The 25,444-nt window shown below is 45.6% G+C and overlaps 2 protein-coding genes across 2 annotated transcripts; one reads left to right on the forward strand and one right to left on the reverse strand.

The window, feature by feature from the left end:
- Positions 1-4,079: 4,079 nt before the first annotated feature.
- ANAPC5 (anaphase promoting complex subunit 5) lies at positions 4,080-16,068 on the reverse strand (the record flags this gene model as incomplete). The annotated part of the gene is made up of 17 exons (XM_079543642.1): positions 4,080-4,294; positions 4,680-4,842; positions 5,442-5,589; positions 6,096-6,203; positions 7,368-7,489; positions 8,241-8,315; positions 8,549-8,684; positions 9,163-9,344; positions 10,229-10,318; positions 10,819-10,900; positions 11,784-11,974; positions 12,368-12,469; positions 13,286-13,352; positions 14,599-14,794; positions 15,161-15,270; positions 15,706-15,785; positions 15,865-16,068. The coding sequence occupies 17 exons, from the start codon at positions 16,066-16,068 to the stop codon at positions 4,080-4,082; spliced, it is 2,271 nt and encodes a 756-aa protein (XP_079399768.1).
- Positions 16,069-21,250: 5,182 nt separating this feature from the next.
- RNF34 (ring finger protein 34) lies at positions 21,251-25,031 on the forward strand (the record flags this gene model as incomplete). Its single annotated transcript, XM_079544017.1, has 5 exons — positions 21,251-21,454; positions 22,269-22,655; positions 22,984-23,040; positions 23,285-23,486; positions 24,844-25,031. 5 exons carry the CDS (start codon positions 21,251-21,253, stop codon positions 25,029-25,031), a joined length of 1,038 nt encoding a protein of 345 aa, XP_079400143.1.
- Positions 25,032-25,444: the final 413 nt, after the last annotated feature.

Here is a 25,444-nt window from a genome sequence, read left to right on the forward strand (position 1 = left end):
CCTGTACCCTCACCACATGCTGCGGTCACCCAGTGAAAATTTACCAAACAAGGCAGTGCTGGGGGCCCCATCCTGCCCTGGAGCACCATTGGTGGCTGTCCCTTGCCTCTCCACCCATCCATCCCAATGGCTATCCCCACCCCATCCCATTGTGCTACGGCAAAATCGAGTTATGAAATAACGCTTGGGACTGAGCGCCCCAGTCCATGGGCATTAATTGCTTGAAAGGATAAGCACATCAGGATTAATTAATTCAAGAAGGCTTGCTGAGGTTCTGTAAACAGGTTACAAGTCACTCCAGCACCATTCTCACAACTGCTAGGTGGAATCAGAGGGGTTTTTTCCTCTCTTTGTGTGCATGCAAAAGGGGTGGCTGCAGAACCTGGCTTTTTAGAGAGTACTGGGATGCCATTCCCAAACAAAACCCAAATGTGAGATCCACCTCCTGAAGGGATGTGGGATAACCTCTAACAATAGTGCACTCACTTTGCCTTAATAAGTATCTGGGGATGCTGAGGAGGAGGAAGGCAGCCATCTAACTGGCCAGAGGAAAAATAGCTGCAGTGGGGAAGAATAAATCCAAAGGGAAGAAATACAGTCTGGGGGCTCTGCTCGCCCACCCAGCTCATTGCATGGGGAAAAGCACCACGTTCTGGTGTGAAATCCAACAGATCCTTATGTAAAGGCAAAAAGCATATGCCCACCAAATCCTCAGGAAATGTAGCAGCCTGGTGTATAGGAATGATTTATCGGCCCGGCTTTTGGCTGCGATCCACGTATAACCCATCGTGGCTGTGGCAGGATTATTGAAGCAATCAGTCTCACATCTAATTCAGCAAGGAGAAGGATATTAAAGCAGAAGAGGTCCGCGAAGCCCTGGCAGCATCCCTCCCTCTCGCTCTGTGGCCACGTGGCTCAGTGCAAATAAATGGGAGAGCAAAATTGGCCTCGGCGATGGCAAAGCCATCAACACAGCCCTGTGACCCCACAGGGTCCCCACAGACCCTGAACCACAGGGACAAGGGATGCTCCCAGCCCCTCATAGACACATTTTCCCTCATGCGTCAAGCAATGAAACCTCAGTGGCACCAACAGCATCACCACCTCCATGCATCCCATTGTGGGGATCAGCTCACATGCTGCCCAAAAAGCTGTTTAGAAAAAAAGTCAGTGTCCAGTGTGGTTCCAGCTCCCTCTGGGCAGAGTCCAGTCACCGTCCTGCGTTCCACAGTCACTGCCAGCAGTGGAAGTGCCAGTGCCAAGTGCAGGGTCATGGCAGCAACGGGGCACTGATCACAGTTTCCCTTCCTACAGGCAAGATCAGCCCTTGCCAGAAATATTAGTCACTGTGGTATACAAAGCCCATATGCATCCCTGCCTGACTTTTAATGGAAAAAATCTCCCAGCAGCTTCTCCAGAAGTCAGAGGGCACCCGAAATAAAGAGGCTCTGCAAAGAAGTCCATCCACACCGGGTTCCTGGGCCTGAGCAGTAACGCTTTCTGTTGCCCTGGGCTCGCTGCATGGAGCCAGGAAAAGCCACCAGCACCGGCAGGAACGCCGTGGTAGCAAGAAACCCAGCGGCATGCTCCAACGGGAACCAAAACTCATCTTTAACCCCAATACCACCAGTGAGCGCTGCTTACCGGGCCCGGCCCGGGGCTGGGACGAGCGGGGAGCAGCAGCAGCTCCTCACCCGGCTCCCTGCCCTCCGCACGCAGCAGCTCCAGGAGATGGGCACCGCGCTCTGCCAACACCACTTAAAGGCCATTAGGGCTGAGCTGAAAGCAAAGCCTCCTCCAAATTACCTCCCCGATCTGATAAAACGGCCGGCACGGCGCCGCTCAATCCGAGCGTGACGGGCTCCACTCTTCTGCCGGTTGCTTTTCCCCAAACCCGACCGTTCGTTCCGCCAAGGTGCGCAGATGCCCCAACTCCACGCAAGCCCAAAGCACCGCGGAGGGCTCCAGACCCCGATCGGAGCCGAGACGGGTCGAGCAGCGGCTCCCGCCGCTCACCGCACATCCCGCCTCCCACCGGGCTCCGCCGCATCCCGCAGGTGGGCAGCGGGGCAGCCCCGAGGAGAAGCAGCGCCGTTCCGCAGCGCGGCATCCCCGGAGCGAAGCGGGGCCCCTCCCGGGCTCGGCTTTGTCTCGGCAGCCGCCTCCCCGCGCGGCCGGGCCCGCCCCGCTCCCACCGCCGCACCGACCTGCGGGCAGCGCAGCGCTCGGCTCCGCTCCGCCGGAGGGGAAGGGCGCGGCCTCGGCCGCCACGGGGCCGCACGGAGCAGCCTTCGCTTTCGGTTCCGCTCCGGTGGCGGCGGAGAGAGAGAGAGGAGGAGGGAGGGAGAGAGACAGGGAGAGGGGAGGGATGGAGGGAGGGAGGCCCCGCTCCGCCCCGGGGAAGGGGAGGTTTCCCCTCCGGCAGCCGCATCCTTTCCGCCCCCTCCGCGAGCCTCGATTGAAGGATTGAAAATCCCGATTTTTGTTGTTACTAGGTTATTAATTTCCGAGCTTTCCCACCTAGCGGGACGCGGCGCCGTTCCCACCCGCAAGGCGTCACGGCCCCTGTAAATCGTCTCCTAGCTCTATTCCGGCAAATATTTGGGAGTTTTCTCGTTCTCACCGAGCGCCGTTCTTCTGCTGAGCTCACCCGCGTAGTCTTCGGGGCCAAACGCTCTCCTCGTGCAGCGCTGGATGGACCCCTGGCCGCGTCCCTGCTGCAGCGTCAGCCCGGCGGTTGTGGCACGCGCTGTAAACACTTTGGAATCACAGTAAGGCTGGAGGAGACCCCCAGGAGCACCCAGTCCAACCCAACCCACCACCCCATGCCCACTGACCGCGTCCCTCAGTGCCACATCCCCACAGTTCTTGAGCATTTCCAGGGATGGCGACCCCCCCCCCGAGCAGCCCGTGCCAGTGCTGACCACTCTTTGGGAATCGTTCCTAACATCCATCCTGAACCTCCCCTGCCACAACTTCAGGCCATTATCTCTCATCCCAACAATGGACCAACTCCATGGATCCATCTCTTCAGCACCGACTGATATGAGCCACTAAAATCAGCATTCCCACCTGGCAACTCTGCTGACTTCTCACTTCAATAAGGGGAAGCACCAATTACCTTCCAGCAGCCCTCTCAAAGCAGTAATTAACGAGACTTGATGGGCCACCCGTGCTTCAACCTCAGTGCTTCCAGCCACACGTGGCTGAGCTCCAGCAGTCAGGTTTAGTTCTGAACTTGCTTCCTCGTGGCTAACAATACCACGGGCTCATCTAGAACTTCCTGGCAGGATATTTCAATTGTTTACACTAATGATGTGCAGCTTTTATGTAGTAGCACTGTGAAGGGACTTGGCACACTGAGGACAGGGCTGCCAGTCCTTTCTCACAAGGTTAGCTGTGGTGCTCATTTGTTCATACACAAAGCCAGCTCAGATCAATTATACCCAGCACCTATGAGCCAAACAAACCTGTTTCAGCTGAGCTAGGGCTCCTGTTCAGCACACTTAATGTTTCTCAGCCACTCTTTGCACAAGAACACATCTAACACAGCAGCGCTGGGACTTTGCACCATTACCTTTCCAACCGAATCCTGTTTTTCCCTTCTGCCAGCACCACCTGTTTCTGAAAAGTAAACAGTGCCTGTAGACAGGTTAAATGCAAGGAACCATTTTCATTGAGACTCTCCATTTTGTACCACTGAAACCAAGCACACAAGCCTCGCCTACATTTTCCACTATTTTTTGTACCTGAGCTCACAAAGCCAGCAATGCTTCCAAATACGTCACCACTAAGAGCAGGTATTATTTCATCGTGACTGTGCTGCTCCCCTCAGTGTGTTTGTGTTGCAGTCAAGAGTCTTTTTTTATGTTCAATTCTTATTCTTAATTTCAAGCACAGACTAGAAGTGAAATGGATGGAAACCTATACTTTCCCCCACGTCACTGCGAGCAACATACAGGCTTGTTCCACAGAACACCATGATTTATTGGCAATTACTTTGAAACACAGATGGTTAAATATAGTCAAAAGACATTTGTACAAAAGAGGAAAACAACCACGTCTCATCTCTGAACGCTTCACTTGAAGGCATTTATTAAGGGGACACCGTGAGCGGGCAGTTCCTGGTGCAACTGACGGAACAACATGGCACATTTGTTCCTTTCCTGGGTCTTGCCTAGGGTGTGGAACAGCCGGGCTTGGAAGTAAAGAACATCTCTGAGCTGCTCTTTGCAGTCCACCTTGGCAAGGTAAGTCTTAGCTTCGTTCAGATTCAGAATAGCAGATTCCAAAGCTGGGAGAAAAGGGGACAGCCATATAGAAAACAATATCACAGCAACTCCAAGCAATACAGCTCAATTCTAAGGAGCCCAATTACAAATTCCTCAGCTTTTCAGAACAATTTGTGTCTTAGCAACATCAGCTAGTTTCTGTTATTCAATCTTTGCTGCAAAGTACAGGTGTTGAATATGCAGATAAACAACGTTCTATGATAAACACTGCATCTATTGAACAACTACTTCCTAATTAATTCTCCTAATTGATTACTAGCTAACACACTCCGTTACATTGTTTAAACTTTGTTAACAGCGACTGTGCAGCTGGACTTAAACATACACACTGGGGAGCACTTTTCAAGGGAGCTCAGTTTCAGAGGGGAGAGTTACCCCTGACATTACCTTCAGCCTTCTTTTGTTGAGTGTAGGAAGCTGTAGAAGCCACCTGACACTTGGCCACCAAGAACATGGCGCAGCCTTTGTCTAGCACAGCTCCATGGGCCAAGCCAGGTTCTATTGCCATGTGCAAAATATTCAGGACTTGTTCAGGAACGCCAAGGATCAGCTGAAAGAGAAACACTGTTGTTCTAATACCAGAATCCATGGTTGAGAGCAGCAGCTTCTCAGAAGAGCCATAACCCATAAGCCAAATCTGTTTCTAACACAGAAATGCTACAGACAAGGATGTTATTTTTTACCCCACAATCGTCTTGTAAATCAGAACCAATCAGCAGACATGAACTACTATCTGAGAAGATCTGGCATGGCTTCTCCACCCCAGTCAGTGCTCACAACTGGGTCCCTGCCAGCTCAGAAAAACCAACGTAACCCAACTCCATGACAAGCATTATTTATAATTCAGGCACATGCCAAACTGTGCTACTAGAAAGCCAAACAAACAGCATAAAAATAACAACTGGAGAAATGAAGGCAGGGCCAATTTATGCTTGCTTAATTACATAAAATATATATCCATCTTACTGATGAATATGGAACTCAACTTTCAGCTTCCCTGTGAGATTTTACATATAGAACATATTTCATCAGAATCAATACTTTAATTCCAACAAGGTTATGTTCTTAAATTTCCCAGGAGTAAAAACAGCATCCAAATCCCCAGCAAAAAATGCCCTTTGACCCTGAGAAGATACAAATCAAACATACCTGGGAGAAAGCCAAGTTCAGCACGGTCTCAGAAGCCAAGTATTGCAGACTATATTCTCGAGAGAAGGCAAGAGCCTGCAGCAGGACAGGCAAAGCAATGGTATGACATGAAGATCTCCAGTAGAGCTCTGCTACTGACAGCAGCACACTATCCAAAAGAGAGGGAGAGAACCACAAACTTTTCTTTTCATGAAAGATGTCCACTTGTTTCCCAAACAATTACTGTACCCACAGCAATATTGATTTTATTAGGAATTACATTTCTACATATACAATAAACTTAAGCTGCACTCTTAAGAGGAGATGCCATCTCCTGACCAGAAGGGAATAACAGTAACTGCTCTGTAGTACAGGCACAGTTACATACATGTTTCTACTTTTCATTTGTGTTGCATGCGTTATTTTCCTTTTCCATAAATCTTCATGAAGCTTTAAATTTACTACCTTTTAGTTTATACAGGGCTACTAGGTTCCAATCCCGTAAAGATTTGAGGATTCCTCTACGCCATGTTGTAACATATGAAATTATTTTGTAATCCCCAAATCATTTTAAGTAATCTGAGCACCAGTGAAGTCTGCACACAGACAAATTGAAATGGCCGATTCCAATCACTGCAAAGTGGCTCTAATACTCTGAAAGTGAAGCATTCTTACCTAATCACTATCTCGGTGTTCTTGATTTCCTGGCAGTGGATCAACAATTTCTGCAAAAGCTTGTGTGCTTCTAACATTTGATTCTGGGCTTTCAATACAATGGCTTTTCTGCCGTGGTAGAAAGAAAACATCACTGATATCTTTGTATTTGAGATATAATCTGCTCTTAGCATACAGTAAAGCAGGTCTCTACTTTGTGACCTCTGTTTCTTGTGACTGCAGAACGGCATTCTGACAAAACAAATGCATGCTATACACACAAGCAAAGCAAGACCCAAGAACTGCTTGCTGGACAACTCACAGGCAGAAAGGATCAAACTCATGAAACAGCTTTAGATGGAAAACAGAGATTGCCAAAAACAAGGACCAAACAGGGTGCAGAAGTGGGAGGGCATGCAAACTGGAAAGCACAAGTGATTATTTGTGGAAGAAAAACAGATCTGAGGTAGGGTAGCTAAAATTGGCATAAGCCAACAAGGACAAAGCGTGAGAGGGAACAAGTGAGAACAGGGAAATAACAGACAAACACAGAGCTGTGGGAGATGTGTAAAAGCAGCCCAAACCCATATACTGTGTGGTATATTTAAAGATCGGGGAATAACAGACAGTCCAATTCCAGAAGGACAAGCATCAGGTCCCACAGCTTGAATGCCGATCTGCCGGCTCGCTGCCATTGGCTGTGTTTTAGGTGTTTTGCTTTAGTTAAAAACAATTGCTTTCAACAGCAAATTTTCTTTATACTTGGCAATCAGCAAGCTTTAACCCTACCTACTTCTAACATTTTCATTTAGAAACAAGAACAAATTAAGGTGAAAGGAAAAAAAATCGTATCGCCCCACTTTGGAGATGTGTAAACTAGGACACAGATGAAGACATAACTCAAGCTCATACTGTAGCAGAACTGAGACTTGGCCTTACATCCCTTAGATCAATCTTATATAAAACTGTGCATTGTGCTAAGGCTTGAGCACAGTTACCATGGCAGATTTTGAAGGAGTGTTTTGTGTTCTCAGGCTAAATCTACAGCTCTAGAACAACAGGAATTTCACCGATGTTACTTCTGATTTTAAAATGCCCAGATAAGCAACTAAAAATGATGATTGTGGGACATACACTAAAGGAATAAGCACTGCAGATTGAACAACAGGATAGTAATTAACTCTGGGGAGGGGAGAACATTAACACAAATGACTGCCAGCAATCATTTTGCTTTATTTTTCATTATCTTCATGGCATACACCTGCAAGCACGTGCAGATTCACGATTACTTACCTATACATTCCTTCAATGCTATTAAGTGCTGTAATTCCTGCTACAAGAGAATCTGCTATATGGTATCTGCCATCATTCATGGCTCTTTCAAACTGTATTTTTTGATCAAACAGCATCCAAAGCTAAACAGAGAACATCCAGGAACAAGTTTTAGAAGTTGTACATGCTCATTTTCTAACCACAAGTTGGAACTTTTATTTTCCCCTGGGGACATTTATGTCTAGACACAACTAACTCCACTGTCCAATTACTGTCTTTACTAAATTGCAGTCCTCAACAGAAATGGTTTGGTCTGGAATAACGTTTCAATACTTCAGTTCACCTATTTGATCACACCTTAAGTAAAAAAGCACTGAAATCATGACTAATGCTTTAAAATAGTAACTTGTTCCACAGCAAAGAAAGGAGAATCAGACTAATGTCATAGAATCCTGAACTGTTTAAAGTAAATAGTATGTTTTAGACTGATATGCTTGTGTGTTCTCCAGTTCCACAATAGATGACCTCTATGTTATTTCTGAAGTGTAATATATTAAAATAATTACCACTAATTAAGCAGAACTTTGAAGCTCGAAATCAGCGCAGACTATTTAATTTCTGCATGTGCTCATAAAGCAGACATGTAGTCCTCTGTCAATTACAGCTCTATGTAAGCAGCTTGTTCTTAGGAGGCTATTAAAACAACCAGCACATCTTTTTCATGTTTTTGCAGAGTTTATGCCACGTGGCTTCTGGTGGGGTCACGAGCCAAATGAAATCAGCAAACGTATGGCCCCAGGCATATGGAGAAAAGACATGAATTCAGACGCAGTGGAATTTAGATCCTATTGTATAACAGTTACATAATAGACTGCTAAATTATATATATTCTACCTGTGCATGCTGACTATTGGGAGGGAATCTCTCCTTTAGATGTTTCAGTATTTCAGAAGCAGCTGCAAAGTAGCCCTGCAATACAGAAACAGCACTGATAAACATAGAGGAGGGCAAGCACCCCTCCCCTTGATTTTAACACAGCCTTTACAGCACGAACTTGCCAGGCACAAGCCCTGTATTTGCTTTGCCTCCAGTGCAGACATTAAAGGCAGAACAAAAAAGGATTCCAGTCTCACACTTTGTGGATACCGCCCACACATCCTCTCACCCAAATGACTTTTTGTGCATCTAGCCATAAAGCTCACCTGCTCTGCATGAAGCTCAGCCAGGTGACACAGTACTACAGCAAAGGCCTCTGTGTTATTCTGCTGCACGCCCACATTCACGGCCTCCAGGCTGTTCATGCTCAGCAGTGTTTGGGCTTGTTGGAGCGCCATGGTGCTTGAGCAAGAGAGACATCTTTTAGCTTTCAAGCAACAAACATCGTTTTTTAAAGTTCATGTTATGACTGTGGTCTACAGAAAAGTTTTCTTTGTACTCCAGGGTTTTGGGGGAGAATGAGAACCTTTAAAACAGCTGCTGCCTGGGAACTCGGGACTATGCAAGCACATCAAGTACTGCATACTGAAAGCTGCACTCGGCCAAAGTACAGTAATGCTGAAAACAGGGACACAGGAATGACTTAGGCACTATTTGCCACCACTAAACGGAGACTCAATCTCTTCTCCAGAATGACTTCTGAGTGAACAAGAGAATGGAAGTAATTGCATCCAGCCTGTACCAAATCACAGTCTGATTGCTTTATTTTAGTGCACTGTGGACACACAGTTACTTGTTACACCTATATAAATAACTCAAAATGCATTATGTGCTAACAAGTACAGAGCTCTAACCCAAGAGTTTAAAAGAAACAAAGTACCTGCGGCCATATAATCTCCAAATTGCAGTCTTCTGTGCTATACTAATATCAATAAGCTCTGACAAGCTGTGTTTCCAGTGCAACAAATCAGAATCTTTTAAGGCATCCATTAGTTTGTTGGCAGCCTTTCCTGCAAAAGCTCTTTGCTGAACCAAGGACTGTATTCCCAGGGAAGCAAGGTACTGGGAAGAGGGAAAAAATAATCCAAAATCATTGAAAGACAATAGAGAACACTAGAGCAAGAATCATAAATTAAGAAAAAAAAAAAAACAACCAAAGGAAGAGATGTGATGTTATTCAGCACAGACAAAGGAACACTGCTCCAGGCATTTCTTTAAATACACACACCCACACACAGATGAATGCTATTTTGATAGATACCAAAGGTAACTTCCACACCCCCACACAGTCTTAGAGAGGATGACTGGACTTGTACCTGGATTTCTCCAGCATTTAAACAGCTGTGAAAACAGAGCTTCCCTCTCCTTTCCCATCAATTGGCCACACCTGCCCTCATCTCCCAACATCAGGGGTTTAGGTCCTTTTAGAACAGTTCTCAGAACAAAGATGTTGCAGCCAACTGATACAGGGCACAATACCATCCAAAGGGGAAGCTGCCATAAGAGACTTCTCAGCTGGAATGAAGCTATATAAGAAAATGTGTTCAAAGCCCAGCCAGAGGCATCAGTGCTGAGTTTCAGGGAAGGCTGAGGCTTAAGAACCTCCCTCGAGCAGATTGCACGATGTTCCTAAGTCCTAAATGGTGCACAGGAACAAACTAGCAGCCACAAAGTTCTCCTGCCTGAAAAAGGACAGGTGAGAAGGCAGAACAGCAAGTCCTGCAATAATGCACTCACAATAAGCAAATGAACCCCAATTTATTACTACAAAGAGTCAAAACAAATAGAAGCAGATAGATTTTTGGAGCGTAAGACAGGTTGGTTTAAATCCAATTACCTATTTTGTAATAATGACTTTGACCAGCCAAAATAAAAAAACCAACCCACAAGCCCTCCCACATACACGTTTGTCCTAGAACAGTTAAAGAGAAACAAAACGGACTTACTGGCAAACCAAAGTGTAAGGATTTGTTTACTGAGTGTTCCAGCAGAACACAGCTATCAAATATCTTCTGCTCTGAGATGTGTAACCAGCTCTAGGAAAGAAAGAGGTTTCAGAGTAATGCCTAGAAACACCATTATAAAGTCAGCTGTAGGAAGCAGCATCTCCAGAGTCTGATAATACTAATGTTAATTATAGAAGAAAATACAGAGTAAACAAATTCTTTCCTTCCTCCTTTTTGTTTGCCGAAAAGGCCAATGACTCTGAAAATCCAGCAGACAGTAAGGAGAAAGTTTATGAAATACTTTGTCTCTTTCAAACACACAAGACTAAACTTTGACCTTAGTATTGAGCAACTCTCTGACCAAAACAAGTAACCCTGAATCACAACAAAATCATCCCATGATCTCTGTGTTCTCCAGCATTTGTTGCTCTGTTTGATCCATCACCCCACTGTGGGACCGTCATATTTAGATTACTGATCTGTCTGATGAGATGCTACTGAAAAAGTCATTCTGCAACAGTTCACTGAGCAAAGGCTCAGATAACACAGACAAAGGTGACCTAACCTCCATTTCAGCACGGCTATCTTACCAGGCAGTGCTGCAAACAAACATGATCATTAGACTCCTGTGCAATCCGGATGGCTTCCTGAAGTGCAAGTTCAGCTTGTTGACTACCAGCAAACAAAAAAAGAATATATTAGCATTCCCATAGTGCTCAAAATACAGTGTTACAACAGTACAGAGTACTGATCTAAATTATGCATATGGCACTCAAAAACAAAACTGATTTAAATGACTGAAGGAGAAAGCCTCCGGTTTCCATATAGCATCAAGCAACATGTGCTATTCTCGAGGCTAATGAGCAAGATGACATCTGCAGGCTACTACAAAAATGCAACCGTAATCCCCACGCAGGCTTTCAAAGCTGTGTACATGCCAAAGTGCCGGGTTAGTGCTTGAAAAGGAGCAACATTAAGTATCAGCCTATGCAGAAAGAGCTGTTAGCTTTTCCTCATCTCCTGCCATCTCCAGGCCTTCCACAGGATTCATCCAGGCAGCAGTCAAAAAATGCAAACCATACATGGAGATGGGTAGGCCAGCTTTATCAGTAAAGTTATACCCATCCCTAGGTGGCTTTTTTTAATTATTCTTTTCATATCAACTGCATATTGACTTGTGTATAACAGAAAAACTACAATAGTTTCTAGAGAATATAGCTGGAAACAAGCACTTGTGTCCACTGACTTTTCTGAGATTATGGAAATACAGCAATTGAGAACTCAAATTCCTAGGAAAAGGCTGCAATGGGACACTGACAAATGCCAGCTCTTACAGTGCTGTGAGCGGCCCAGTTATTATGGAAACCAAATAAATGCCAAAATAAAAACAAACCCAAACAAATTATGATTACTAGAAAATTCTAACCCAACTATGGCAAATACACGTTACAGAACTCCCTTCTCCACTCAAACAGATTTTCACGCTGGACAAAAAGTCCAGCTGTCAGTGCCTACAAGCCAAATCTGAGCAGTGCAGTACAGCACACCGACTTACTAATGGCCAAAGCGACAGTGCAGGGCAGCCAGGTTCAGGGCAGCGTATCTCAGACTCCGGCCATAACCCTCATCCCCATTGCTTTTGCTTTCTGCTCCGGTGAGAATCAAACGGTCAAAATAATGCAGGAGGCTGTGTGTTGAACTGAAGACGTCGTGCACTCTGAGACTGTTTAAGTAGCTTAAATAATGCTGAAATTTGAAGAAAAATCAGCTTTAGCTGAATCAAATGAACGTGAGTTATCCAAATCAGCAGGTGTGTCGCCTAACAGTTTTCAGACTATGGAACTATGAGGCCTGACATTTTCTAGATTTAGTTTACCACTGACACAGTGCCACCAAAACTAAGAGGATTATAGCTATGCATAAAGCTAGACATGTTGTTAGGCACTCTGCTTAATTAAGGTTTCTGTACCTCCAGGAGTTTCAGTCTGAATTACTGAGTATTTACATGCAACTTGCTCATGTTTCTATCTTCTTGCACATTTCAATATAGAAAAAAAAAAACCACTCTCCAACAATTCCATCCTTGAAACACGAAGAAATCCCTTTACAACCATTCTGGATGAAGAAAAAGATACTTACTGCTTCAGCAAAGTCTGGATTAAATTTCAACAAGTTGTTCAATTCCTTTTGTAAAGATCCAGGAGTAAGTGCCTTTGTTTCATCATTCTTTAGCAGAGAAGCCTAGAATCAACATTGAAACCAATGCTAAGTAACTCCAACTTGAGCATTATGAATATACTTTGATACAGGGTTGTTATTCTGTTATCTGCCTGAAGAGAGCATTAAAGAAGATTTCAGAACAGCTCTGTTATGACACTGAAACATAAGTGGCAGTTTTATTCTTTGCTGCATTATAGCATCCACTTTCCAGAGATCAGAGAGTTCGGGTAAAATAAAAGCAAATTTGAGGGACTGTTTGAAGGAAAGAGCTCTATTTCTCTTGTTCAAGAATTAGTTCAACAGATTGCTTGCTGGAATTACATGAATGCTTCCTGATCTGTTCATTTATTTCGTGAGAACAAAACTAAACAAAAGTAAATCCATGCCAGATTCAACAATCTTTAATAGTAAAGATCCTAATGGGACTGAGAAGTCACTTTAAACTTGTAAAATGTATGTGAAACATTACATAAGATACACACTTGATTTTGTTAGCAAACTACTCTAAGTGTGCAGAGCATTTACTGACAATTATACTCATGTATTTCTGCTTCTTTTCTAATCTTTTCTTATCTGCTGAAATAATCAACACAACTACACATTCAGCAGACAGCAAATATGAAGCAAGAGTCAGAATGGATGTGACCTTCTCACATAAATGTCATACAGTGCCCATGCTTAGATAGAAAACACATTTAAGCTCAACTGAGCATCTACATGCAGTATAATCAACAAGTCTTTACAGATCTAAAAAAACATCCTGCTTGACACTGGGTAAAACTGAAGGTGAAAATCGTGTCACAGATCATTTACTCAAATTGTTCAGAATTAACATACCTGCTGAGAAAGAAAATACTCTGCTTGTTTCTGGGAAAGAGGCCCGCTGCAAGATATCTCTTCTTCCCTGTTAAAAAGCACTCCTGTTAGAAGGAGGGGCAATGAAATAAAATGCAAGGAAACACATTTTATCAGAACTCCTGCCTTATGATTTTTTATGAGACACTGTAAGCTCAGAGGCATAAAAGGAAATTAAAAAGAAAAACTTTAATTCAGAGTAAAATCTGCCACATCAAAGTTAGCAATCCAAAAGATCTCACATGGTGCTGTTGCAATCTTCGGCCCACTGAGACCGTGGTCAATCTGTTACCCTAAATACACAAGAAAACTAAACTAAAAAGCAGCAGATATAAGATTGGTGGTGACATATTCCAATGGTTTGCCCTGTTTTCCCCTTCTGAAGACGTTCAGAAAGAAATGAACTGGCATTTTGGTCACATCCATCACTCCAGCAAACAAATGTTCTGCAACGGAAAGACCAGACATACAGCATAAAGCTAGATGCTAAAAACCATTAAATGACACAAGCTATTGCAGAGATTGGATAAACACAAGCTTACTTAAATACCGTTTATAAGGCACATCTTTAAGTACACATGTACACAAAACACTTTCAGGACTATTCTTACGGTGAAACACTTTTCAAGCAAGTGAAATGGCTCAGTGTTTGCTTCTCACATTTGATGTCAATGAACATATTTACCTGTTTGGGGAGGGGCAAAAACAGAAACCAAAAATGTTAAGCTTAGCTTTTCCTAAGAGGAGTCTTTCTGCTTCCCCTGCAGTGGAAGCTGAAGTGATTTCTCCAACAGCTTTAGCACACTGCACACTAACATGACATGGGAAGAAATCATTCGGCAGTGGGCTGCACAGGACCAAACGGTGGGCAGCATTGGCCCTCAGTTTGCAGCTCCCTGGGTGAGTTCGAGAACGGAGTACCGCCATCTTCTGCAAAGCAGAACTGCTGCCACTTACAAATGCCACCACACGGTGGCACCAAGGAGGCAGAGAGGCCACCCAGCTCTGCCAGCGTGCATCAGACTCTGGGAAAAACAATCCGAACAGACACAACCTCTTCACAGTCCTTCAATTTCACCAACACAAAGACAGAACCTTTGAATAGAGCCTCTGAATCTAAAGGTGACATAACTGTCCCATTCTCCCCCTCCTCCGCAGCAGGAAGGCATTTAACAGGGTCAAATCTTGGGTAGAAGCTGGACGAAGCCCAAGTTTACCTTGATGCATACAGTTATAATTTGAAATACAACTGATTTGCTGACATAATAGAAAAGATTTCAGTATTCATAGATTACCTTAGAGGTACATCAAGTTCTTCTTTCTCCATTTTCCCATCCAGTTCCTCTGTATTGGTCAGCTCCATATCATTCTCATCAATTCCACATTTTTTCTCATCATTTAGAAAGTACTGCTGAAGTGCAGTGTAAAGTTTGTAGACCTGACTAAAAGAAAGTTTATTGTATGCCAAGATCATATGGCGCAGAAATAGACCTGGAAAGGAAAACATATGCTGTGACATTGGTATGTAGGGGTTTTATTGGAGCGAGGAGAGTAGAAATCATTACAATAGCCAGAAGCTTAAATGTTGTTAAGCATCTCATCTCAGTCTACCAACTGATAAATCTTAGTTCTGCCAAGTATAAATCTCAAATTAATTTTGTGGCAAAACTCACAGATTGTAAGATCACAGAATGATGTCAGCAAGGGGTACGAACTACAGAACATTATTGGTTAATATGAAACATTTGAGTAAAGAGAAAGATCGTATTATAATCTTTACTCCTCCATAAAAAGAAAAGCAAAGCTGTATCTTGAGTGAATGCTGCTAACAGCAGCTTAGAGATGACAGCTAGTTACCTATGACACTTGTTTTATGAACTTCTGGCTCTGTTCCACTGAATGAATCTGAAAGGTCATCAAAAAATTGTTCCATATCTTTCAGTTCTCCTTCAGCTATGAGTTTTAACCTAAACAGGAAAACAAACAAACAACACTTCTTCTAGTGTTTAAATATTATGCATCAAACAATATTCCTCTACTTCAAGTATAGATGAGTGAACTCAAATAAAAGCAAAAAAAAAAATAAAAAAAAAATAAAAAAATTGATTCACAGAATCAAAGAGTGACTTAAGTTGAGGGTGGAGGGGGACCTTAAAGCCCCCCCAGCCCCTTCCTCTCCTGTGAGCTGGCTGCCCCCTCAGCTAATGCTGCCCAGGGGCCCATCCTGCCTGGATGAGAACAAACAGAAAAGGTGCTTATCCACAGATAAGGGGCCAGACGCCAGAGAGCATGCATGACCTGGCTGTGTCGCCTGTCACTGAACAGAGACAGCACATTGACGGGGGCAGACCGGAGCTGAGGACCCAACGGAGGTCCTCCCCCCCCCCACGAAGGCCGCCCACCTGATGTGCACGGAGCCGGCCAGGTTGGGGCAGCACTCCTCGATGGCCTTGCGCAGTCGCGACAGCGGCATGTCAGGCCCCTGGGGATGATGAAGAGAGCAACACGTCGCGACAGAACACAAGTCAGGCCCCCCCCGGCCCCTCGGTCCCATTCCCCACCTGCAGCAATGGCAGCAGCAGCCGGTTGAGCCGCCGCCGCTCCAGCTGGTCGAGCTGCGAGCCAGAGCGGCCCAGCTCGCTGAGGAGCACCAGCAGCGCCATCTTGTAAGGGGTGACCCAGTCCTTGATGCCGAACACGTTGGCGTGCACGACGCCATTGGTCATCATCGGGTTGAAGTACAGGCTCTCGTGCACGCTCGCCATAGCGGCACCCGGACGCCTCCCGCCAGGGCAACCGGCTACGCCCGCCAGCCAATCACCGCCACGGCTTCCGTCACGTGAGAGGAGCCGTGACCAATGAGAGTAGGATCTGTGCTCTGCTCTCTCTGGACCGGCTGGCAGACTGAGCCGAGGGGAAACGTTCCGGACGGCGGTGGGGCCCGGACCGCATCATCTGTAACACATCGTGCGTCTCGTCATGGTGCCCTGCCTCCAGAGAGAGCGCTCCGATTACTGCAATAATTCTCTCTCCCATTTTTTTCTTATTTCTTTTTTCTTTCTTTTTTTCCCTTCTTTTTTTTTCCCTTTTCTTCCTTTTCCTTTTCTTCTTCTTTTCTTTTCTTTTCCCCTCCCCTCCCCACCTTTTCCCTCCCCTTCCCTTCCCCCTGTTTCCCCTTTTTTTCTTTTTTTTTCCTTTTTCTTTTTCTTATCTCTTTCTTTAGTTTTATTTTCCCTTTTTCCGCCTTTCTCTCTTTTTTTTTCTCTTCTCTTTTTCTTTTTTACTTTCTTTTCTTTCTTTTTTTTCTTTTTCTTTTTTTCTTATTTTCTTTTTTCTTTCCATTTATTTATTTATTTTCTTACTGGAGAGGGAGGAGGAGCAACTCATAAGTCACCATTTTTACACATCTGCACATCACCAGGGATTACAACTCAGGCACTCCTGATTCACGCCTGGATGTGGTTAGAGGAGGAGGAGGCAAATCGAGCTTGGAGTAATTTTCTGGAATACATTTATATTGAAGAAGCTTAATGCTGTAATTAGTTATTGTGAGCATAAGTAGTGATAACTTCCCAGATCTCAATGAGCTAATACTTGTTCAGCTGTATCTGAATATAAAAAGCAGGAAATAGCTGCAGCTGTTATGTTACAAAGGTTAATTTCGTGGTATTTCCTGAAAATAAAGTAAGACAGCTTGGGCGGAAGCACTGAAATGGCAAAGTGGGCTGCAGGGAGGAGCGGAGAAGAGAGCTGCAGTCAGCATTTGCAGAAGTTGGAGAGACAAGGAAATGACACATCTGGCCCAAATCCTGATGCTCCGTGTAACTCTCCAAACTCAACATGCAAGTCACGCTGACAGTCCTGCTTTGAACCTGCTCAAATAGTAAACCCAAATTACTGTGTGCCTCTGGGAGTGAATGCTGTAAGGACTTTTTGTATCGATAGTAATACCCACTCTGAAATTCCCAAATAAAGCCTGGAGATTAACATTTACTTCAAAAGTAATGTACAATTTTGGGTGTGGTAGGGATGGGTGATGAGCTTAGAGGTCTTTTCCAATCTTTGTGATTCTGTGATTTCACAACTGAAAACACTGAAAGCAAACAGTGATTCCTGCTAAGAATGATTTCTCTATTCACCATGTAAAACCATGGGGGATCACGGAGCTCTAGTGAGTCATCATTCCTCGTCATTCCACAGCAGAAGTAAATGGGACATCTTGTATTAATAGATTCAAATCTTTTAATGCTTCTTTGGCACAACCCCGAGAGCTCAGCGAGGGCAAGGCTTATTAACCGAGCTCAGCAATGCCACTTTGCAGCCACTGAGGTTCAAGTTCCCTGTTAAAGAACAACAGTCACGGTTAAAACCTCAGACGTAGTGATAAAGAGATCTCAAATCAGTGCCACAGCGTGACTCACTGACATCTGCCCCAATGAAGGCGGAGTGCTGAGGGCTGTCAGCATGGCCATGGGCTCTGGGAGGTGTCTGGGAGGTTTTCTCTCAGCACAGCTCACGGGAAAACTCATTTTTCTCCCCTCTGTCGCCCATCTCTGAGCCCTGCTGCAAACACAGCCTCCCCACCCCAAGTTACGAAGGGCTTTGCAACCTTCTCCGTGAGTAATAGAGCCTGGGCTCGAAATGTGTTCTCAAACACTTTTGTTGGGCCCTGTTTGTTGGCTCTGTGCCCTCACCTAAAGCTTGCCTCAGGATTTGCTTTTTATTGTAATACTGTTACAATACAGGTTACAATTTTTTTTTAATTTATTTTAAAACCTTTTTTTTTTTTAATTAATATATTTATAAGGTAAATAAAGTAATAACGGGATCCGGAAGCTTTTTGGAGCTGGATTTTCAAATAATAAACCCCTTCAGTCACTCAGCGCCCACCCTGGGGGCCCCGGCCTCACCTCGCCTCAAGGCCACCTCCGCGCCCGCCCTCGGCGGCTCTTCCTCTCCTCCCATTGGCTCCTCCCGCCGCCGTCGCGAGGAGAACAGCCAATAGGACGCGGCTCCGCGGGAAGGCCCGCCCTCCGTGAGGCGGCCCGCGGGCGGGGGTCGGCGCCGGGCAGGGCGCCGTGCTGAGGCGGCGGAGCGGCCATGAAGGTGACGGGCTTCCTCGGCTGGGCCGGCTGTGGGAGGGACGAGGGCGGCCGAAACGGAGCGCGGTGCGGCAGGGACCCCGCTGGGGGTGGGGCGGGCCGAGCTGCGCCGTGGCCCTCCGCTCCCTTCGGGCCGCGGCCGCCACAGAGGGGCTCCCGAGGCCGCGACCGCCTCGCCGAGGGGCCTTCGCTGAGTCAGCGGGCGGGCGGGGCCCGAGGCGAGGCCCAATCCCTCACGGCTCTCTCGTCTGACCCCCGGCTGGGCGCCGTGCCTTCGGGTTGTCGCCGAGCTCCGTTTTTGGGAAAGCTCTGCGCGGCTCCGGGGCGTTAAAGCTGGGCTGCTGCGGGAGGATCCTCCTGCCGCTGTGCGCGGCCGCGAGGAGCCCTGCGGGCACGGCTGGGCTCTGAGGCTGGAGGGCCGAAATGCGATTTCGGCGCGGAGGGTGGAGGTGAAGGGAGCAGCCGAAGGATCGTGGGGAAGGATGGCTGGAAAGGCTTTGGCTGCTCGGCCGGGCTGTGCTGAGCTCTGCACGGAGGAAGCTGCTTGTTTTAGTGTCTCATCTATGAGTTGTGTCGGTGCTTTCTGGCTCGGTATCACAGGGAAGCTGCAGAGCTGACTGAGGTTAAGGAGCGAATTAAGGACACTGTTGCACTGTCTTTCATCTGCATAGATCCGCTCTTAGAGCAACTGTAACACACGTCTTCTGTCCAATACTTAGAAAATTCACGTATCAAAAGTGGATAACAAACTTCCTAGATGCATATTTAACCTGAGCTTATAGCTTTGTCTGAGCTGTTACAGGCCATTCAATAAAATCACTACTCAAGTGTTAAACTGCCTGGTAAGGACACGGGTAGCAGCTGCATTCTCTCCTGGTTCTGTTGTCCTGCTGCTGGGTGCCCTGCAGTGGTGCTGGTTGGATTCTCACACACTTGTGGCTCAGTGTTTTATCTTTCTGCGCTTATTTGCCTGCAGCAGTTTTTTGTTGTTCACTATAAAGCTGGCGTGACAATTCTGTAAGACCATGTGAAGAATTAGTCATTATTTTTTTTGCAACTGACAACTTTCCATTAAGGTGGGAAAAAAATACTTTTCGAAAGATCAGCCTTGCAGGCAAGAGAGCTCCTAGTTTTAAGTCACCAGTTTTAAGAATGCTTTTCTGAAACGTTATTTAACTGTTACTTAAGAAGGAGGGAGAACTACGCATCATTTGTTTTGTGAAGGAGAAAGGAATATTGATGTTTCTACTCTCTGCTGCTGGAAAGCAGAGAGCAACTCTTGGCTGGATGGCTCAGTGTGGAGGGCAGTGCGCTGCAGGTACCAACCAGGGTCAGTCATGCCCTGAGCTCTGCAGGCTTTTCTCTGTGCTGTGTGAAGGTTCCTGGTTACAGCTGGGGTGAACGTGGCTCTCAAAACAGTTGGGCTAGTGAGTTTTGTTTGTTGCATACTTGTTTGATGTTATTACTGCCCACAGCTTAGAAGCAGAAGGACCGACCGCACTGCTAGCCTTGCAACACTTGTAGTGTCAGCATACAGCAGTAAGAGTGGAGCACCAGGTTTGTGTAGGTCAGAGGTGCTTTTGATGTTCCACTCTTAACAACGTGTTCATGCAAGTGCCTTGTAGGGCATGTTTAGTCCTATGGCTCTGTGCCTCAGCTTCTCTCTGCACCACAGTAAGGACTCCTTTCTGAGCTTTTCTGCTTCGTGTGTGTTAAGATGGAAAACAGTCACTGCAGGAACTGCAGTGCCATCACTGGGCTGACGTGTGCTCTGGTTGGTCGAGGTTTGCAGGCTCAAACCCAATGTTCTGTGTCTTTACACTTGAAGGGGTAGAGGCTGCTCTCCAGGCTGCTGTCCTGGAATAAAGAAAACAAAACAGAAGAACTTAGAATAGGTAAGAAAAAAAAAAGGTGAACAAAAATATGTTTAAAAGATAGTTGTACCACTCAGCTTCCTTCTGCAAAAAACCCAGTGTGCTTCTGTTGGTTCTTGTTGTTGTTTAATAGGTTTCCATGAGCCACATGACTGCAATTACGTGTATGACCCAAACAGTGTAGGTTCCAAATTCCAACTTGAAGTATAAATCTGATAGAGAATCTGGTGCTGAAGGCTTTCAAGGATAAAAAAGTAGCAGTGAACTGCGTGCATTTATAGTGTTTGAGATAAAACAGTAGGGCTCAAACCAGAAATACAGTCAATATGGAATAAAGTTATTCGGAGGTACTTTAGTTTTGTTAGCCCCTGCATAAGAGAACAGCAGAGCAGCTCCAGGGAGGGCCTGAAAGATGTTTCCCTCTCAAAGAAACAGAGCATGAGTTTGGAATTAAGTTTGGTTTGTTTGTTTGAAGATCCAGAAATGTTTTGTAGAGTTTCACCGTGAGTCCTAAAAGAACTGAGTTACTTCTGGAGAAGGTCCTACAGGGAGGCAGCCTTACAAAGCTGTTGTACCTGTCGCTCTCGTCCCTTCAGCTCTTGTCCTTCGCCTACAATTGACTGTCAGTCTCTCCTCCTTCTCTTTGCATCACCTCTTCAAATTCCTTACTTTTCCTGTGAAAAACTCTGCTTCACAGCAGGAGAGAAGGAGCTCCTTGTGCCTGCTTCAGCCTCTCGGAAGCAAATCTTACCTACTGTGGGTTGTAGCTGGGAAGGGGGGCTGGCTGGGCTGCACCGATGTTTGCGTGCTGCATTCCTTGTGCTCTGGGATTCCACACATCGTGCTTTGGGATGATGAAAGATGGGATGGCGAGGCCCTGTGGCAGCAGGACACGTGTTATGTGGGTCTTAGGATATTTAGTTTTGTCCCTTTTTCTTTTTTCTGCGTGCTTCCAGGCAGGAGCTACTTCCATGTGGGCTTCCTGCTGCGGGTTGCTGAATGAAGTCATGGGGACTGGGGCTGTCCGTGGCCAGCAGGCCGGCTTTGCGGGAGGCGCCGGCCCGTTCCGCTTCGCCCCGAACGCGGCTTTCTCGTCGTGTCCATCTCCAGCTGCAGCAGCTGCTAACGTGGTTTGCAAAGCCTGTGGACTGCCCTTCTCAGTTTTTAGGAAAAAAGTGAGTCGTTTCCTTTTAAATCATATTTTTACTAATATGAACTAATCTGTAGGCATATGGGGATACAAATATATACGTGTTTTTTCCTCCAGTAAGGACAACTGAGTCAGATGGTCAGGGAGGGAGAAAGTGCCTCATCCCAAGGGCACAGGAAATGAACGTCAGACAGGATTAGAAGTTAAGGGATCTGATGTTGGATCTGAGCTGAGCTGGGAATGTGCTGATCCTATTTGTAAGGTGCATGTTTTAGGTGCAGAATCTTGGCTCTTAAAACAGATCTGTGTTTGCAGAGGATATCAGCCATAGTGGTGAGGTACTGAAATGAACAAACTACATAACAGACAAGTTTAACCACTACCAATTTAGTATCACAGCTTCTTTCTGTGAAGTGCTGTTTGTTTGTTTGTTACATGGTTTTAGTTCTGTTAAGTGCTGTTGTGCTCCAGTGACCTCATATCATTTGGGGCCAAGCTGGTGGCTTAATTAAGTTTCCAGGTAAATAAAATTGAGATTGTTGGTGTCACTTCTGCATATGACCGTCCATCATTATTACCTTGTCCATTTAGGCCTGCTTACAGACCTAATTCTCTGAAGCCTCTTTGCTCAGTTTTGTTCAGTTTCCCCTTTCCTTGTTGTCTTGCTCCACCTTGGCACAGCCACAGAGCTATTTGATGGGGCAATTTTCTAGACTTAAATCCTAAAGCTGATGTTTGTCACAATCAGCGATGAAAGGGCAGCAGTCAATTATGAGGTTTGGCGCAGGGTCGTGGGCTCACGTTCTGACTCAACTGCGTGGTTATTTTCTCATCCTTAGCACGTGTGTTGTGACTGCAAGAAGGATTTCTGCTCCGTTTGTTCCGTCTTACAAGAGAATCTCAGAAGATGTTCGACTTGTCACTTGCTGCAAGAAACAGCATTTCAGCGGCCACAGCTGATGAGACTGAAAGTCAAGGATCTGCGCCAGTACCTTGTTCTCAGAAACATACCGACAGATACCTGCAGGGAGAAGGAAGACTTGGTGGATCTCGTGCTGTGCCACCACTTAGGCTCAGAGGAGGACATGGACGCTGGTAGCTTGCGCTCATCGCGCTCACAGACTTCTGGGTTTTTTACTCATCCATTTTCTATGTCTGTGTCGGTGTCGTCCCAAGGAGAACTTGCAAACAGAGGGGGAAGCACAGGAAATGGGACACCTTTACGGGTACAATAATTAACATGTGTCTTATGGTAGAGTGGCTTTTTTTTTTTTTTTTTTTTTTTCCAACTAGATAATGCATCATGCTAAACTAAAACAAGGACCAGCTGGTGCGGATGGAGGGGCTGGAAAATGCCTTTTCTGTTTCTGATTGGAAACAGAAGATGATTAGATAAAACTGGTAGCTTAGGTGATAGGGATGACTTGAGTTGATAATTATTAGCAGCAGCTGAAACTTCAAAATGTTTGGGAGGAAGGAAAGTATTTTAGAAGAGGTTGGGGTTGTTTTAGTTTTTTTTCTTATTTGTTTTGATTAGTTTCATTTTGTACACAGGGCCAAACTGAAACATCTTCTATAAATAATGATGAAGAAGAAAGTGCCGAGGAACAGGTGAGTTAGGAACCATGCAGAGAAACCTTTGCACATGACACCACAAAGTCTTTAGATCTGTCAGCATTTAGAATCGTGCTGTTCTTTCAGAACCAGCCATTAATAACACATCTGTAAATACTTGCCCTGAAAAGGATAAAGCTTTCGCCCAACTGCTGCAGCTTAATGTAGTCTGTGTTGCATGGAAAAATCTGGTGCTTTGGACTTACCAGGACAGATAAAAACATACAGCTCTGTGTTTCAGACTCCCGGATTGTCCAGAAAACGAGCGAGAGCCTCTCTGTCTGATATTTCAAGTCTGGAGGACATTGAAGGCTTGAGTGTTCGGCAGCTGAAGGAGATCCTTGCGTGTAATTTTGTCAACTACTCAGGATGCTGTGAGAAATGGGAACTTGTGGAGAAAGTGAGCAGGCTGTACAGAGAGAGTGAGGAAAACCACAAAACACGTAAGTTTGTATTTGATTCTTACCTTTCTTTTCTGGTTTCCAGTAGCTGGTTCTGCCAGCAGGACAACTTGGTGTCTGACTTGTTCTGCTTTTGTGGAACAGCTCGCAAGTGTGGTTTCCCAGTTGGAGCTCCATCTATAGAATAGCTGAATGTGGTACCAGTGTGTAAATGAAGCTTTCCAGGAATTGTGCTGTTTTTTCAAAGATTTACTTTCCAAAGCTTGGAGAGCTCAGCTTTCACATGCAAGGTAAAATGGCATGGCTGAGAACTGCTGCTTTGGAGAATGTGAAACTTGGCACCTCTGTATCCTGTATTAGATTTCACAAGGTATTAGCAAGAGAGCTTCTCTTGTAGCTGTCAACAGACCAAAGTAATTCAGGTCTTTCACTGGGAGACAGAATTAAAAGCTACAGTGGCAAAAGTCCAAGTTCAAGTGGTTTGGTCTCTCTCCATGCTTTCACGATAAGGTGTTTCTGTGGCTGCAGCTCAATGACTTGTATTCATCCAAACTCTGTGCTCAACAGTTGCTGTCTTTCACTTGCCTGATTTAGTATATGCACAGCCTGATTTAGTATATGCACAGCCTGATTTCTGTTAACAAGATATTGTGGGAGAAACAGCTTCTTGATGATGCTGCCGGCCTGAAAAATCCCTGCCTGGCTCTTTATTCTCGCACCCACCAGGCAGGATGTGAGCAACAGGCAACTGCAGTGACTGGAAAGCTGCCTTAGCTCAGGGCTGCTTCACAGCCAGGTGTTGTCAGCACATAACACTGAAATAACTGGCTCAGAGGGGTGAAGCATTCTGCAGTATCTGCCCGCTCTCTGGTACTGCTGGTGAGTGTCAAAGCATGGCTCAAGGGAGACCCTCAGTTGGTGATTAAAGTAGAGCTGAAAACCTGTCTGAAATGAAGCATTAGAGTTAGGATTTTCTCAGTACGGTCTGACAAAATGTACAATTATTGATAGAGGAAAGCTGCACTGAAACCTGGCAGGCTTTGTTCAGTTCCACCATCCTCAGGCCTTGCTTACGCTTCAACAACTTGGTCTGCTTTATTCTGCATCACTGTGAGGAAAGTGTTCTGCTACACAAAGTAAGTTCAGAGATGGAGAACAACAAGCTCTGCATTTTAATTACTGTCATCAAGCACTTAATTGAGACTGGATGAGGTTCCTTAACCTCTTAGAGGTTAAGGAATGTGAAATAATTCTTAGCTGGGTTAGAAAACGGTTGTAAGCACGGAGCAACACAGTTTTATGCCGAAGTACCCATTCGTATCTTTTAGCTGGTGCCAGTGTCAGGGCTGAAGTGTTTTCAGGGCCTGAACGTGTGTCCTCCCTCTCCATTGCTTTTCAGAGGGTGAGAAGGTACAGCTGAACGACAACGATGACAACTTGTGCCGGATCTGCATGGATGCAGTGATCGACTGCGTGCTGCTGGAGTGCGGCCACATGGTGACCTGCACCAAGTGCGGCAAGAGGATGAGCGAGTGCCCCATCTGCCGGCAGTACGTTGTGCGGGCTGTGCATGTCTTTAAGTCTTAAACGAAGACCAAAAACCAATCTTAGTCACCCTCTGACTACCAGGATTTCTGTGGGCAGGAGTGCTGAACCCTGGGGCGTAGAGCAGATTTTTAATTCTCAAACGCAACATTTTGAACATCAGGACGTAGAATTTATGAAGACTTTTTTACAGCATACTTAATCTGACGGTTGGGCAGGATGATGTGATGCCTGTGCGCACAGTGACAGAGCTGCCTGACTTTCCTTAAACCCACAAACTGAGTCAAACTGTTTACAGCAGTTATTGCTCTCTTCTGAAGAATATCAGCCCTAGTTATTGCATTCAGTACTCAGCAAGAGGTCACAGAAACCACCTTTGCTCAACCATCCTTGCGTTACGCTGTCCAGTCCTCTAGAACTTACTGGTTGAATATTCTGTTCTTATGCAATTAAAC

This window comes from Tetrao urogallus (genome assembly GCF_951394365.1).
Source record: "Tetrao urogallus genome assembly, chromosome: 17".
NCBI lineage: Eukaryota > Metazoa > Chordata > Aves > Galliformes > Phasianidae > Tetrao > Tetrao urogallus.